The 15,495-nt window shown below is 29.2% G+C and overlaps 1 protein-coding gene across 1 annotated transcript in view; it reads right to left on the bottom strand.

Annotated features, from left to right (window-relative positions):
* LOC129958556 (heterogeneous nuclear ribonucleoprotein U-like protein 1) overlaps positions 1 to 11,903 on the bottom strand; it is a 59,267-nt gene extending 47,364 nt beyond the window's left edge. The window contains exons 1-2 of the mRNA XM_056071102.1: positions 11,778 to 11,903; positions 8,813 to 8,880 (exon numbers count right to left, since the gene is read on the bottom strand). Coding sequence (XP_055927077.1) covers positions 8,813 to 8,864 — 52 coding nt within the window. The 5' untranslated portion in view covers positions 8,865 to 8,880; positions 11,778 to 11,903. The remainder of the gene's footprint in view (positions 1 to 8,812; positions 8,881 to 11,777) is intronic.
* Positions 11,904 to 15,495: the final 3,592 nt, after the last annotated feature.

The following is a 15,495-nucleotide window of genomic DNA, read 5'->3' as shown; positions in this document are numbered from 1 at the left end:
ATTTGTATTTTCACTAAATTTTGATGCTTAAACAAAAGGGAAAAACTTATGTCTGTTTCTGTGTGTATGTGCTAGGTCTGTACAAACCAGACCGTTTGACTTATGCCTATCAAATTTGGCAAATAAATACTTTGGAGGGTAGAAAAGTGATTTTCGGAGCGATTTTCAAAAAAGTATATTTTTAATGATACCAGATTTTTTTTCCCGTATAATTTTTCTTTCTATATTTAATAATTTTTTTAAATATTTTAAACATATTTTGCAACAATATATTTCATTGTTGAAAAGAAACTCTAAACCGATTGCATGAATATTTCATCTTGTCTTTTGTCTTGTTGTTAAGAATATTTCTTTTTTCTTTTTCCCCTCTTATTGTTGTGACCACAATAAGAAGATTAGGTATATTTTTCCACGATGAGTAAGTTTCAACATTAGGTATGCTTGTAATAATTTTTTTCATGTTTTTTTGTATTTACGAATGAGATTTAACTTCAGAATGAAGCAATGTTGGACATTTTTTGAATGCCTCCGTTTTAAAATATTGCTGCTTTTACCTGTGATATAATTGAAAAAAAAAATATTATGTGCATAAAATATCGACAGAAAAATAGAAAATTGGACAAGTGCAAAGCACACTGAAGATAAAAACAAAGTAAGGCTATTTCTCAAGTATATATTATGAAAAATTAAAATTCACTGATATAATATATGTTTCATGAACTATCAACATTAAATACTAAATAATCTTGATATATAATTGCTACTACATGTGCAACAAACTGGGTTTATTTTGTTTTACTTCATTCTGTATTCCTTATCTTCAAATTGTATTTTTTATTGTTGTTTGCATTAGGAGAAAATGGGAAGCATTTCTTTACGTAATTGATATTTAATATTAGTCATATATGAATTTCTTAATAAATCAATGCTAAACAATGGTAGGAATATTTTTATACTTTAAGTATTTTGAACATTCCTTGTGAGAGGCTACTCTGACAGTAATTTTAAAATATAAATGCGATCTAAGAAATAATTTAAATTATTATTTTATTTATTTATTTTTTTGTGGATTATAGAATTAACGTTCTGTTAAATATTCCTTCAAATTTAATACAAAATCATCAAATTTTTTAACCTATTTTGAGAAAAAAAAATGCAGATGTTACAAAATATAATTCCTTTTCTTTTATTTAACAATGTTAATAGAAAATGATTCATTTCATTTTAATAACACGATTACAAATTTCTATAACGAAAATATACTGAAGATTTAATCAGGGTTTCATGTATTATGGTTAAAAGTAAATTATAGAAATAAAAGTGAATGTTCATTCATAATTATGAGGAAATAAAGCATCTCTTTAAAAACTTCTTTAATATTACATCAAGAATTTCCCCTGCAATGCAATAACAGAAATCTGACATCATTTCTTTAATAAAGAAACTAATGTTCTAAATTCATATTGCTCTTGAAATGTTATATTGATCTCGACTGGACTTCTGCAAACTATGGGCTCATTGTGAGAAAACCAGACTTTTTCCATAGCAAAATGTCTGCAACATGCATATTGTTTTCACAGGGGAAAAAATCATTTAAGAAGGACCGAATCAATGGGCACATTCAAGCGTGCCCTTAAAGCCATTTCTAATAAATATAATTAACTCCTCAAGAGATTTGAATCTACAATATGGCAGCTGTAATGTCAACAGTCCAAAGAGATCATTTAAATAATTCTAATCAAGGGGGGGAGAAGGGCAGGATTATTAAGTAGGTAAAGTTGGCAATTGCCAAGAAACCCCTCAGCTATTGAAAATTTTTAGCAGTTTTAAAAAGTTTAATTTTATACTTCATTTAATGAGAGCCAAAGCAATCAAATTTATTCAAGTCAAAATCAAGTATTCCTTAAATTAACTTCGAAACTTTATTCTAGTAATATTAATAATTACAATTCACAAATTATTCATTATGCTATTTTATAATTCTAAAAAATTTGGGGCTTTTCAGTTTAAAAAAAATGTTCCCTCCTTTTGCAATATTATTTAGAATGTATATAATAAAGTTGTCTTTTGTTTTTTAATATTTTGCTTAAAATTAGTTTTACATTTTAACTGTGCACTTTAAATATATGTGGAATATTGAAATGGACCTCTTAAAGAGGGACTTGCGACTGCAGCTTTTAAAAATTTGCTATTTAAAACTGCTGAGTAAAAATTAAATCAAAATCGATAAAAAAAATTTGGAGGAAAAAAGGAGCTTCGAGATTTGCATTACCTGAGGGCCCTTAGAAGGTTTTAAACTGTCCCGAATTCTTTTGAAATTGAAAATAATTACATTGTTTGAAATATGGGGAAAAAAAAGCATAGTTAATCTGTAAAAATTTACGATAAAAGTATAGATGGGTATAAAAGTATGATGTTGAGGAGTTTATTACCAGAACTTCTTTCATCACGATAGTAAATGACTTTATTTTACATATAAGAAAGATCTTTAAATAAATTAAAGTTTCTGAAGAATATACACTTCATATAGTAATGTAAAAATCATATTTAAAGTATGTTTTATTTCTCAGCAGTAGATTTGAGTTATGTTTAATAAACAGTGCATCTAGAAGAAAATTAAATTTGAATTCAGCTAATATCTATAAATTTGCGCAGATACAAATGATGAGTTAGCAGAATATTAATATACTTCTGTTTTAGTATGCTGCTTATTTTATGCACTGTGTACTTGCAATATTTCATATGCAAAATGAAAAGTTATATAGTGAACAAATAATTTAACTTTATCAAAGTACAGATTTTTTTTAAAAATGCAACAACATTGAAATTAAATCTACGATGATAAATATAAAAGTTTATTTTTGTAATGATGCTTCTACTCTGGAGACTGATTTTTTTTTAACTGATGTAACATGGAAACTTAACATCTGTGGATAAAAGCTTTTCTTACTATTTACAGCATTTCAAGAATTGCTTTTATAACTATTTCCTTCTTAAAATCATTTGAATACCATTAACCTCATTTAATTGTACTTCAAACTTAAGAAACAACATTTTTTTAAGTGCCTGTATTTAAATAACATATATTTCAGTGTTCGAACTTATTGAATTAAACAAACGAATCAAGAAGAAATAAAGCAAAAACTAATAAAACCCAAACTCTTTCGTTTATTGCAAAACGTTTTATTTATGTAAAGTAATGCATTTATATCTGAAATGTAGAAGAAATGATTGTTTCGAACTGGATACAGTATTTATATGAGAAGAAATATCATTCGTCATTGATTTTTATCATACATTTTTGAATTAATTCATTAAAAAGCAATTCATCTTTCGTAAAAAAAAAAAAAAAAAAAAAAAAAAAAACAGTGAAAATTATTCAGATAGTATTAAAACGCATGAAATTGTATTAATGAACGTATCATTAAGTATTCTATAATGCGTTAAATATCATGTTAACTTTCGCCAAATCTGACACTTTTAGATAACGTTTAAAATGTTGTAATCTCTTCTAGAACTGATCCTTATCAGTAACACAGCCGCCTTGTAAACAAGACCATTGATTGACAGTTTTATGATCAGTACGGAAAAGTAATACAACCATATCAGTTACAATGTTACAGTCTTGCGGCCAGTGTCCATTAGTATCACAGAAAGCACAAATTGGAGAACGTTTCTTAAGTGGCGTAGTGTTTGTTCTTGGAATTAACACACAAGTTAGCAGTGGAAGGTTTAAAATCATAGTGAATAGACTGTTCACCTCTAATTTTCTGAACTGCAAGTGCGCCTACTACCTCTTCCGAGAGAAACTGTATTAATTTTGTAATGCCACCTTCCGAACTTTTCAGACGTTTCGCAAAAATAATCCAACGGCGACAAATGTCATCAGGAAATGCCCGTAAGATTTTAGAAGTTAAAATTCGACCATAAGCGTTAATATCCTCTCCCAAAGCACGTAGAGCTTGTAATTTCCTATAACATTCAATAAAAACTTCAATCAGTGATGTTGGCGATGGATTTCGGATTGGCTTCAAATTTTCTAAAAAGTCCAAATGAGCTTGAATAATTCTATTTTTGTCGCCATATTTGTCCATAAGGAGTTCTTTGGTAACTTCATATGTATCAGTAATAATACTTATGCCATCGATCAATCGTTACGGTTCATCTTGCAAATAACCTTAAAAAACATGCTTATCAATAACGGCAACATTTGGATTAGCATCTACGGAAGACTGAAACTGTTCCCAAAAACTTTGCCACTGTTCTACATCGCTTTTAAAGGGTTCTAGCTTAATTGTAGGCAATTTAACTGTATACGATTGAGTAACAGGTGTTGTAATACAAGGGTTCAAATTCATCGCCAAATTATTATTATTAATAATAGCCGAATCAGTAACGTTATTCGCAGTTGTCGCTAATTTATTTTGAATTATTTTTTGAGCTTTAAAAATTGTGAATTCAGCATTATCCGTATAGCTTTCACACAGTAAAACATCGTTTTCGTATTCTTCATCAGAAAATAAATTATGTTATTTCGTCATCCGTTATTTTAATTGCATTCAAGGCAGTCGTTAGGCGATTACAAATATATTCAACGTCTTCACTTGAAAATTCATCTTTTATATTACTTATTTCAGCAGAAAAACGAGTAATATTACCTCGAATAGTTTTCCGTTTCAGTAACGCCATTTTGTCCATAGCTTCATCAGGCGCCGCCATTGCAGTTAATCCGAAGTATAAACACAAAAAATTCAGTAAGAAAGTAAATTTGCCGATATTTCGTAAAAGGCAGGAAGTATAAATTCAAGGTCCTGATCCATATAGAGTTCTCGGCACCATAAATTGAGATAATGTTAGTATAACATATATTTATTTTCTTCACAATAAGTACGTTACAAATATATAAGTAGTTTTATAGAATAACAACAATAAAAAGGAGATGCCACTCAAGCTAAAAGTAATTATACTAAATTGTTTGCTTGCTGCTTGTCGTAACAACCAAACAGTTTGTATTTGATTTTTACATATGTAACAGCAAATAAGGTTCGACATAACGGGGTTTAGTTTAGTTATATTAACGTCCCATTTTAAAGCAACACTAGGACAATTTTGGGACGGACCTCGTAATTTTGAACCGCGGTCATATGACGCGGATGACACCTGAGCTGGCACCCCCCCCCCTCTCCACACCACACCAGCGGGAGGACATTTCGTCCGATCGTTTAACGTGCACCAGACCCGCTTACACGACGGTTTTTCGTTGGAATCGGGTCTCGAACCTGAAACCCTCTGGTTCCGAAGCCGAGGCCTTACCCCCAGGCCACCACCGCACCCCTTCCCCCGACATAGCTTGGATAGAAAGTATAAATTTCCATCTGTACTATTTTGCTATATTTAGAAATTTTAATTGCAGCCTTATAAAGCTAAGCATTTCGAGATGGCTACCATCATAAGACTGGCAAAATTGTCATGAAATTCACAACAATGCGATGCCATCTTCTAAATGAATTTCTTAAATCATTTTTTTAATAGAAAAAAATAGCAGCATTCAGAAATGTTGAGATTATTAAAAAAAATTTTATCATCAGTTCTTACTTCTGAAGTTAAGTAAAGATCTTTATCAAACGTTTTCGCATTCCGAAAATTTAATAAAAACTTGCTTTTTAACTGACACATTATATATATAATGTACATATATGAATTCTTACATTGGCTTTTAAAAATTGCAGAAAAATGTGATTATATATTTTACAAAGAAATGAAAATGCTTTAACAACTTCTAATTTCCATAAATAAAGAAACAAATTCGTAAAGTTATAAGAGCCAGTTCTGTAGTTAGAGGCAAAATGAAAATAAAAAATGTCAGTTGAAGCATTTTTAAAAGTATCTTTTGAAGTCAGCACGAGACAATATATCGCATTGCTTCAAAATTTAACGAAACTCATCAAATGAAGAATCTTATTCAATGAACTGTAGTAAATTTATTTTAAGTATAAAAGCAAGGAAAGCTTTTATTATTATTATTATTATGACTTTAGCCGAGGTAAAATGATGCGACAACTGAAAGAAGAAATAACATTGTTTTGAACCTCATAATAAAAATCATTATTATAAATTGTATGCAAAACTAATTTTTCAAAAATTACTTTAAAAATGCATTTATTCAAACAAAATTTTTATCATAGAAAAGCTATTTTTTAAGCCTTTAAGACAGCGTTATTTATTTATTTATTTTTTTGCAATAATATGCTTTGATGTTACAGAGAAAACATGTTAAAATTGTTTTTAGTTTTTTTTTTTTTTTAATTAAAATTTTGAAAAATCTGTGTTTAGTCGGCCTCTCTAATATTACAAAAATAACATCCCAATTTTTATCCTCCTTAAATGGCTTATGCTGCACATTGCTCTGTCAATTTGGACAAATCTTTATATATAAAGGGAGATTTCTTGGGAAGAAAATTTTTATAAGAGTTATAAAAAGAAAAAAAGTAATAATCGTTACAGAATGACAGAATCTAGACCTTGAAAAATAAAAGTTTTCAATATGAAATTGAATAAAATTATTCAACGAACTGCTTGAAAATTTTAATTTAAATTAACAAAGAAAGCTTCTCCCTCCCCCTTTTTATCACGATTTTAATAGCAGTAAAATAACGTGACTCAATGAATCAAAGAAGCAATGATATTGTTTTGAATTTTATTATAATAAAAATTATTATAAATTATGTCCAAAACAAATTTTTCAAAAATTACTAAAACTGAAGAGGAAAACTGCATTCATTCAAACAAAATTGGAATAATAGAATAGCTATTTTTTATTTTTTTTAACTTTTAAAATGTAAAAATAATTTTTGTGCGGTGATGTTGTAATGTTAAGGCGATAAAGTGTTAAAATTCTGTTTTTATTTTTTAACCAAACTTATAAAATTTTGAAATATCCATTCCTACAGGGCCTTTAATACACAATAAGTAACTTTCTAAATTGCATGTTCCTAACTTCAATGGTTTATGTTGCCCATTGCTCTCTCCTTCAAGTCAAACCTTATATGTAAAGGAATATTTCACTGGAAGAAAATTCTATAAGAGCTATAAAAAGAAAAAAGGAAAAATGCTATAAAATTATAGTATCTAAACTCTGACGAATAAAAGTCTTGAATTTTTTTTTTATTTCATTAAAATTTTAAATATCAGAACTAGCAGTTTTATTTTCCTTGGTAAAAATTAAATTTGGCAAGATTGGTAAAAAAAAATAATAATTTTCAAATGGATGGGGTCATTTTGAAAAGCACACAGCAAAAGAAATTGTGATCATTGAAAACTTATGGCCTCAAGTTAAAATCTCATCATTTTAAATTTTACGCAATCGACTAATATAATTACACACTTCATTTAATTGCATTTCAGTATGGTACATTAAAATCAATCTAATAAGTCATTCAAGGCATTGCTCCAAAATAACATATTAAAGATAATGATGGTCGAATGTGTAATGTACTAAAGAGGCTTCACTGTAAGTGTTTCTATGGAAGCTTCTACCATGTTCAATATCTCTTTAGCACCCCAAATTCATCCTGCTGTATTTTTTTTAGTGTTAATCGGATCAATCTGCGTATTCTTCTTTAACAACACATGAAAGGTACTTACAAGGAGAGGGCATGAGGTTGAAAATGAAGTTCAGGATAAGATTTTATATAATGGTAGTATGCATTTAGAATATTCATTCATGAAAATATTAAAGCGCAATAGCCAGCCAATTTCGAGAAAATGGCCGTCAAAATTTTAGCATAGCTAATATACTAATCAAGCACTGCCATTGCGAGTCCCAAATAGTATGGTGGATAAAGCATCCGCTTAGCATTCTCGAGACTAGAGTTTGGTCCAGGGCTAGTGTTTTGTGCTCTTTTTAATTTATTTTCTCTAAATTATTTGAAATTAATTAAACAATTTATAAATAGTTTTAATTAATAATGTTTCTCATTTATTATGCAAAAATAAATATTTATTCTCCTAATTCCTGGATTATAATTTAATTTTTAGAAGAAAAATAATTATGAATAGGAATGTGGAAAACTGATTCCAATATTTTATTTCTAATGGCTGGATATTTGGTAATCTGCACGATGCAAAATATCTATGTTTTTAATGCCTATTTGAAATCATAAAATAATTGTTTGTTTTTTTTAAAGAAAAAAAAGTACACAATAACAGCAACTTTTTTCAAAATCAGAATTCTGAGAAAATTAAAATGCATCCAGGCAATTTTAGTTAAATTGTTTTTAGAATAGCAATGTTTCAACTGCTTCCCTCCCCGCAGTTAATAATATATATATATGTAATATTATTTTAAGTGAAGCTGAATGCAGTTGTGACCAGCAGTGAAGAGACTTTTTAAATTCCTTTTAATATCCAACAGGAAAGCATAATTATTTACAAGCAAAGATGCGGACATTTCGTCCGCCACAGCGCAGACAAAAGCCGAAGTGGGGAAAAAGGGGCGAAATAAATTATCCCTCGCCTTATATAACCTCAGATTTTGATAGGGAAAATATTTCTCCACAGTGCTAATTTATTATTAAGATTCTGATAGGGATTTCTGACGCATGTCTATCACATGTAAGGGAAACACAGGGATCTTTTAAGAAAAAATGTGCTTACTGGACATTTTTACCCCTTCACGCCGAGCGTGTGAAAATATCGGCGTTTAGTTGACTAAGCAATTCTATGAAGCTTCTCTTGAATTAATTAAGTAGAGAAAGTGGAATTGGATGAAATCTTGACATAATAGCAGAGGAAAGAAGTATAAAATACTCACATGTATCAAGAGTGATAATGGTTTCATCAATTTCTTCAGTTTCAATTTTCATGGTTAAGTCTTGAGAACTAAAAAGATAAAAATACTTCCATAAATATTTATATAAATGCGAGACTAATAGCATTAATGAACAAATGCACCAACATTTTAATATTTCTCTGAAAATATCTAGTGTTACAATTTATACTAAAAACAATAGTTTACATTGGCATTCAGTCAAATCAAAGAGCTAACATTTACTTCCAGGTGGCTTGTCAAATTCAGAAAAAAGCAACACAACAAAATTATTTTTTAAGAAGAAAATTTGCTTTTACTTCTTATTTCACAAAACTTCTTATACTTAGTGTCACATTCCTTACTTTTTTTTTCATATTTTAATAGAAATAAATGAGAATTTTATGTCAAATTTACTGTGAAAATATAGAATTGTCCACTGCTTGCTATAATTAACAATTTAGAAATGTTGAAATCTTAAAGTGGTAACATTTAGCTAATAATAATTTAATAGCTTTCCTGGATTTTTCATATGTCTAGACTGCTACTTTCCCCACATTCTATTAAAAAATTGTAAACTCAACTAAATTGCGTGAAGTAGAACCATTTCACAATTTACAATGAAATGCTGCCAAATAAGAGAAGCAAATAGAATAATGCAAACAGAATTTCAAGATATGACAATAGATATTGCATGATCACATTTCAATATATACCGCAATGGACCATTTATATGTTTTTCAGTTGTACTTTGTTTCACTCAGTCCCAATTCATTTGCAACCATTTAAATAAAAAATATTTTGTTTATATGATGCAAAAAGTCCAATGATTTGGTAATTATGAATTTTTCCTAATTTTAAAATTAAGAAATTTTTAGCTTAAGCCATAATTTTTTTTGTTTTTATAACAGGAAGAAAATTTCCTAGAAAGTGGGAGACATTCTTTTCCACTCTGTTATATTTACTTTAAAAAAAAAATATTCGTATGCATATGAATCTGTAGTGTCCAAAAAATATATATTATAATTACAGTTATGAAATTTTGCACACAAAATGTCTATAAAAGTGACCCAGTGCACCAAGAAATGTAAAATTTAATAAAAATACCAAGCAAGTATGGCTTGTAACTATTAAGATGTCTCAGTACTTTAAAATTCACACATAAAGAAAATTCTTTTTATGGTTAAATAGAAAGCTCCAATAGATAAACAGTTTAATATATATATATATATATATATATATATATATATATATATATATATATATATATATATATATATATATATATATATATAATGTTAACATACTTTAGTTCCCTTTTAAACAAAATTTATGCATAATTTCTAACAAAAAATAGTGCCCAATGAATATTAACATGGTTAATTTGTTTGAAATCATTAAATGAAATTTTACAATGTAAACAAGATTTTTATGAGCTAATAACGTAGTTAAAACAAGTTCTCGAGATAAGCTGAAAAATTATTAGTTCAAAATTTGACATTTTGTTATCCATGATTAACATACGACTGCCTTAGTTATAAGAAACTTATAGTTGATCCTGTGTCTACTACATAAAGTGAAATGTTCAATACCATTTTCCTATAATTGTATAACTAATAGAACTTATGCATATTAACTAGCATTAAATATATTACGAGTAACTTATAAACCTCAAAGAAGCCAAGACAAAGTTCTGATATAAAATTATGACATCCATACACAATTAAAAGATCATCAACTACCATTCATTCAATTTATTCAAGATTATAGTCATACAGCATGTGTAAAAATATTTGTAAGGTGATATGGCCTCAAATATAAATTGTTCACTTGTAGTAGATGATTTAATCAAATTAGCCAAACTGATTTGCTTGTAATACTAGTTAATAATAAAATAAAATGCAAATACATTTTCACCTAAAATCCTATAAAATTTTAAAAAAACATAAAAGCTTATTAAGTTCAATTATAACCAATCAACATACTGATGGCGCAAATCCTACTTTTGAAATGCACGTAAAAATTTAAATGCCTATTTAGCAAAGATTATGAAAATATGATTGCACTAATCATTCATCTCAAAGATCAAAATATAGAATCGAGTGTTTTCATTCCCTACAATCAAAATAAAAAGTCTAGATGAGAAGCATAAAAAAAACTTTACTTAGAATAAACTACACAGCTTAAAAATGCAAGTTAAAATATTGAAATAAAGAAAAATCATTACTTTTATACCTATATACTATGCAACAGTTCTACTAATATAATAAATATCTGGGAACTACATTAAAAATTCGCAGTTATTTATTACATTATTCGAAAATTTGCATGCACAAAACATGAGAAAAATCTAAAGTATAAATAATCAGAATACAAACACTGACAATAAATTGCTTGAATTTATTAAATTAATGTAAACAAAAAGTTTACACAAAATAATTTTGGGAAACCTGAAAGATCTTCTTTATCCCTTTCCGATTTAACAAAGCACACATGACAGATATAAATAAATATTACAATCACTTATTTATGAAATAAAATTCAGTTTGAAAACATTTGATTTCATTTTTTTATAATAAACTTCAGAAAAAGACTATGCTTGCATGTTTTGATGAAATACTACTATAAATTAAAATCGTTCGTTGATTATCAGAATGATCGTTTCGATGCCGGTAAATGCAGTGAAAAGTTCTTTCATCTAACAGAAACATATATATAAATCCAATCGCTGAGGCAAAAACGCAGTCAAGATAGAAATAAGGTAATTAACACTAAATTAAAACAAATATAAATGTACTTTTCACATCTTGCATTCACTCGAGCACAGTATTACACAGATTTTTAAAAGCCACCGGTTGATTCATATTGCATTCAACAAACCAAATTTATATAAACGAGCATAAAAAGATAAATTATACATCAAACATAAATGTCTAAATTAAAAGATTTTAAAAACAATAAAAAAACTTACGTGAAAGAAACGTTAAAATCGATTACAAGTCCGGAGAATATAATAACACAATGACAAACTATGCAGCGCGTTATTACTAAGTGTAGCCACACTGTATATTTGCAATAAAAAATTTGTGCAATTGGAATTTATGCCCTTAAATTTTAACATTTGTAAAAGTTACCTTAATTCTTAAATCTATTGGCACTCTATACAAAATATTTTAATGCTTGTATTCATAACTCATAGTTTATTTATATTATTAAAAAAACTGAAAAAAGAGCAATGTTTAAGTTCTTTCCAACACTTTATATCACATGATCAACGAAATCAATGGCGCAACTACAGAATGACACTGGAGTATAGATGCCTCACTAGAAACCGCAAAAATAAAAATTTTAGAGTCATACTTTGTGTTTTAAAAGCAAAATATGGAGAAACGAAACAATACTAAATTTTGGGCACTGCTTATGTTTGCTATGCCACTGTTCTCTACTGGAGTAATAATATTCAGGGTGTTTACAGGGAATAATTAGTCCAGAATCATAGCGAGGATTAATCGCACCCAGAGAGTTGTATAATTTTTCGTCTCCCAAATTTCATAATAGATTTTAAAAGGGTAACTTGTTCTATATTTTATCCTCACGGCGCTCCCAATTATTGACAGTCTTGATAATCTCCCTTCACCACTGTTGCTACTTTATTGAATTAATATTAATTAAAACGTATTAATATCCAAATCAACTAAAGACATGGTAAAAAGAGATATTTTATATCTTATAGTCTTCAGTGAAGTAACACTCTTCACTCAAAGATGGTAATATATGAAAACTGTCTTTTCACTTAAATTTCAGAACCGATATTAAAAAATTTTCAATATAGTGGTTAGTATAAATTAGTCTACAGTTGGAATCAAATAAAGAGAAAATAGTGATAGATTGTCAAAATTATCTCAGAAAAAATCAGGACTTTACAGTTAATTGATTTCAAAATCAATCCCTTATGCATAGTATTACCAAACAGTAAAATATAGGTTTTCTCAAGACATTTATTAATTTTATTGCAATTCACACTTTTATAATATGAAGAATCATTGCCCCTTTATCTTATCCATCCAATAAAAATTATTTTTGCCAAGCTAATGTCAAACACCAAAATATCTCAAAACATGAAGGTTCATTACAATAGAGAACAGTTTCTGTTTATTGGATTTTTAACACAACTTGAGACATCATATCAAAACAAGATTAAATAAATCGCAGATGAAATAGCAAGTGAGCCATAAGCTGGTTAAAGATTTAAAAATTCACTAAGGGAACGAAAACTTTATCCCTCTCCTTTTGTTTAACCGTCATTTGCACAAATGGGCTCAGGGAGAAATCGGATATTTTTATATTTATTATATTTAAAAAAACACACATTTTAATTCCAAAAGTTTCCAGAAAAGAAAGGCAGGCGACAATAACAAAGCACATTTGCGTTACATATATTTCTTTAAGCAATAAATGCTGAAAACGATCACCACTGTATACTGTTGAGCAAGTAATGCAATGCACAACATCTGTGACAGCTAAATGTCGCGATTGAGGTAGGATCGAATAATGACCTTTTGAATGGCATCTTTGAGTTCTGCCAGAGTAGCAAGGGTGGACTGGCATACAAAGGATTTTAAGCACCCTAGCGGCCATAATCTACAGGCGATCGTGGAGGCCATTTTAACATATAACCTCGGTCTTCACCACGTATATCCAAAAGGATTGCTTCCATAAACTTGCAGCGTCGGACTGCTATGATTACTGCATCATCCTAAAGTGCGTCTCAAAAATATATGGACATACGATCTTTTGAAGTAACCGTTGAAAGAATAAAGCAATGATCACGAAAGAAATAATTAGCATATGGAATCATAAAATACGTATATTACAATACAGAAATATTATACTTGTATCACAGATTGTGTGTAAAAAAATAAAATTCAAAATATGATGTCCCAAAAATAAATGGACAATGAAAAAAAAAATCGCTTTTATTTCTTCTGTACCAAAAAAATTGTATATTCTGCGGTCTATACATCTGATGTAACAACTTCGGAGTATAAAATCGCAGCTCGTAATTGAAAAATTCTCGAGTAATTGAAAAATGCCTCGCAACGTTCAATTCTCTGCTGCTGATATAGCTAAAATTTGGCATTTAAAAGCTCAAAATGTTAAAGTTTCTGATATTGCTAAACAAATGAAGAGTAGCAGATCTGGAATGTATGAAATTTTGTCGAAATATGCAAATTCTATTGTAAAAAAAACGTTCAGGAAGACCAAGAAAAACATCCCAGTGACAAGACAGAGAGATTTTGCGTGCACTTTCAACCCAGAAGAAGTCTATTCGTGAAATTGCGAGGACTTTAGCGTTTCCAATTTCAAGATCTACTGTTCATCGTCGCATACAGTCAAGCAAATTTCATAGACATCGCAGAATGCGTCGGACACCTATGCTGAAATTGCACCACAGAAAAGCACGCGTCGTTTGGGTTAAAAAGTACATGCATTGGACGGATGAATGTTTAAATGTTTTCTTCAGTGACGAAAAAAATTCAATTTAGATGACCCTGATGGCTGGGCATACTACTGGCATGATTTACGACGAGAACCTCGTGAGTTCTTCAGTTGACAACAAGGAGAGGGTTCTCTCATGGTATGGGGCGCGTTCTGCTTCAACGGAACAACCGATATTGCTTTTCCTGATGGTCGACAGACCTCTGAAGATTATCAAAATGTCAGAAAAAGCAATCTAATTCCAATTGGAAATATCATAGGAGGGAAAAACTGGAAATTCCAACAGGATAATGCGTCGATTCACACCCTGCACTCAACAACAGCTTGGTTTACTCAGAATCAAGTGACTGTTATAGACTGGCTAGCTATTAGCCCAGAATCCCATGGAAAACCTTTGGGGAGTACTTGCACGGGATGTGTATGCTCATGGTCGTCAGTTCTCGACTATTCAGGAATTAAAGCAACAAGTAGAGCAGAGTTGGTTCTCTTTAGAGCCGCACTTTCTTCAAAATTTAGTTCGAAGCAGGCTTGATAGGATTTTCAATATAATTAAAAGCAATGGATCCAAAATTTGAATTTAAATACAAAATATTTGAAAAGTCCATATATTTTTAGGACAGCCAATTTTTATTATTATTTTTCTACACATATTCTATAAAAACTATACTGTATTTCTTTGTTGTAATAAACTTATATTATGATTACATATGCTTATTATTTTTTCATGATAATTGCTTCATTTTTTGAACTGTTACTTCAAAAAATCGCCTGTCCATATACTTTTGAGACGAGCTTTATATGATGGCTACTGCAGGTAGAATGTCTCTTTCCAGCAAATCAGGCACAGCGTATTTACACAAAAGAATAAGATACTGTTCACCAGTCATTGTGAATGATTGCTAAACAATGAAACCGGTCAATTCTCTTCCGAGAAGAATGAGATGATAATGTAAGATGCAATGGTATCAAATAGTATCAGGCAAATGGTATCAAATGGCATGATATCAAAATATCGCGAAATGAATGTTGTAGTCATCAAAGACAAGAAAGATTAGCTCTTTCATTTAAAAATGTCAAATTAACATTGCAAAAAATGTTTTAAAAAACCTTTATAGAATCTGTTTGATAGTGTTTAACAAAATTGTGCATAACTTTCACAAACCTTTTGCCCATTCTGAAGTCACATGAAA

The sequence above is a fragment of the Argiope bruennichi genome, chromosome X1, assembly GCF_947563725.1.
Source record: "Argiope bruennichi chromosome X1, qqArgBrue1.1, whole genome shotgun sequence".
NCBI lineage: Eukaryota > Metazoa > Arthropoda > Arachnida > Araneae > Araneidae > Argiope > Argiope bruennichi.
This window is presented reverse-complemented; position numbering and strand designations above follow the sequence as displayed.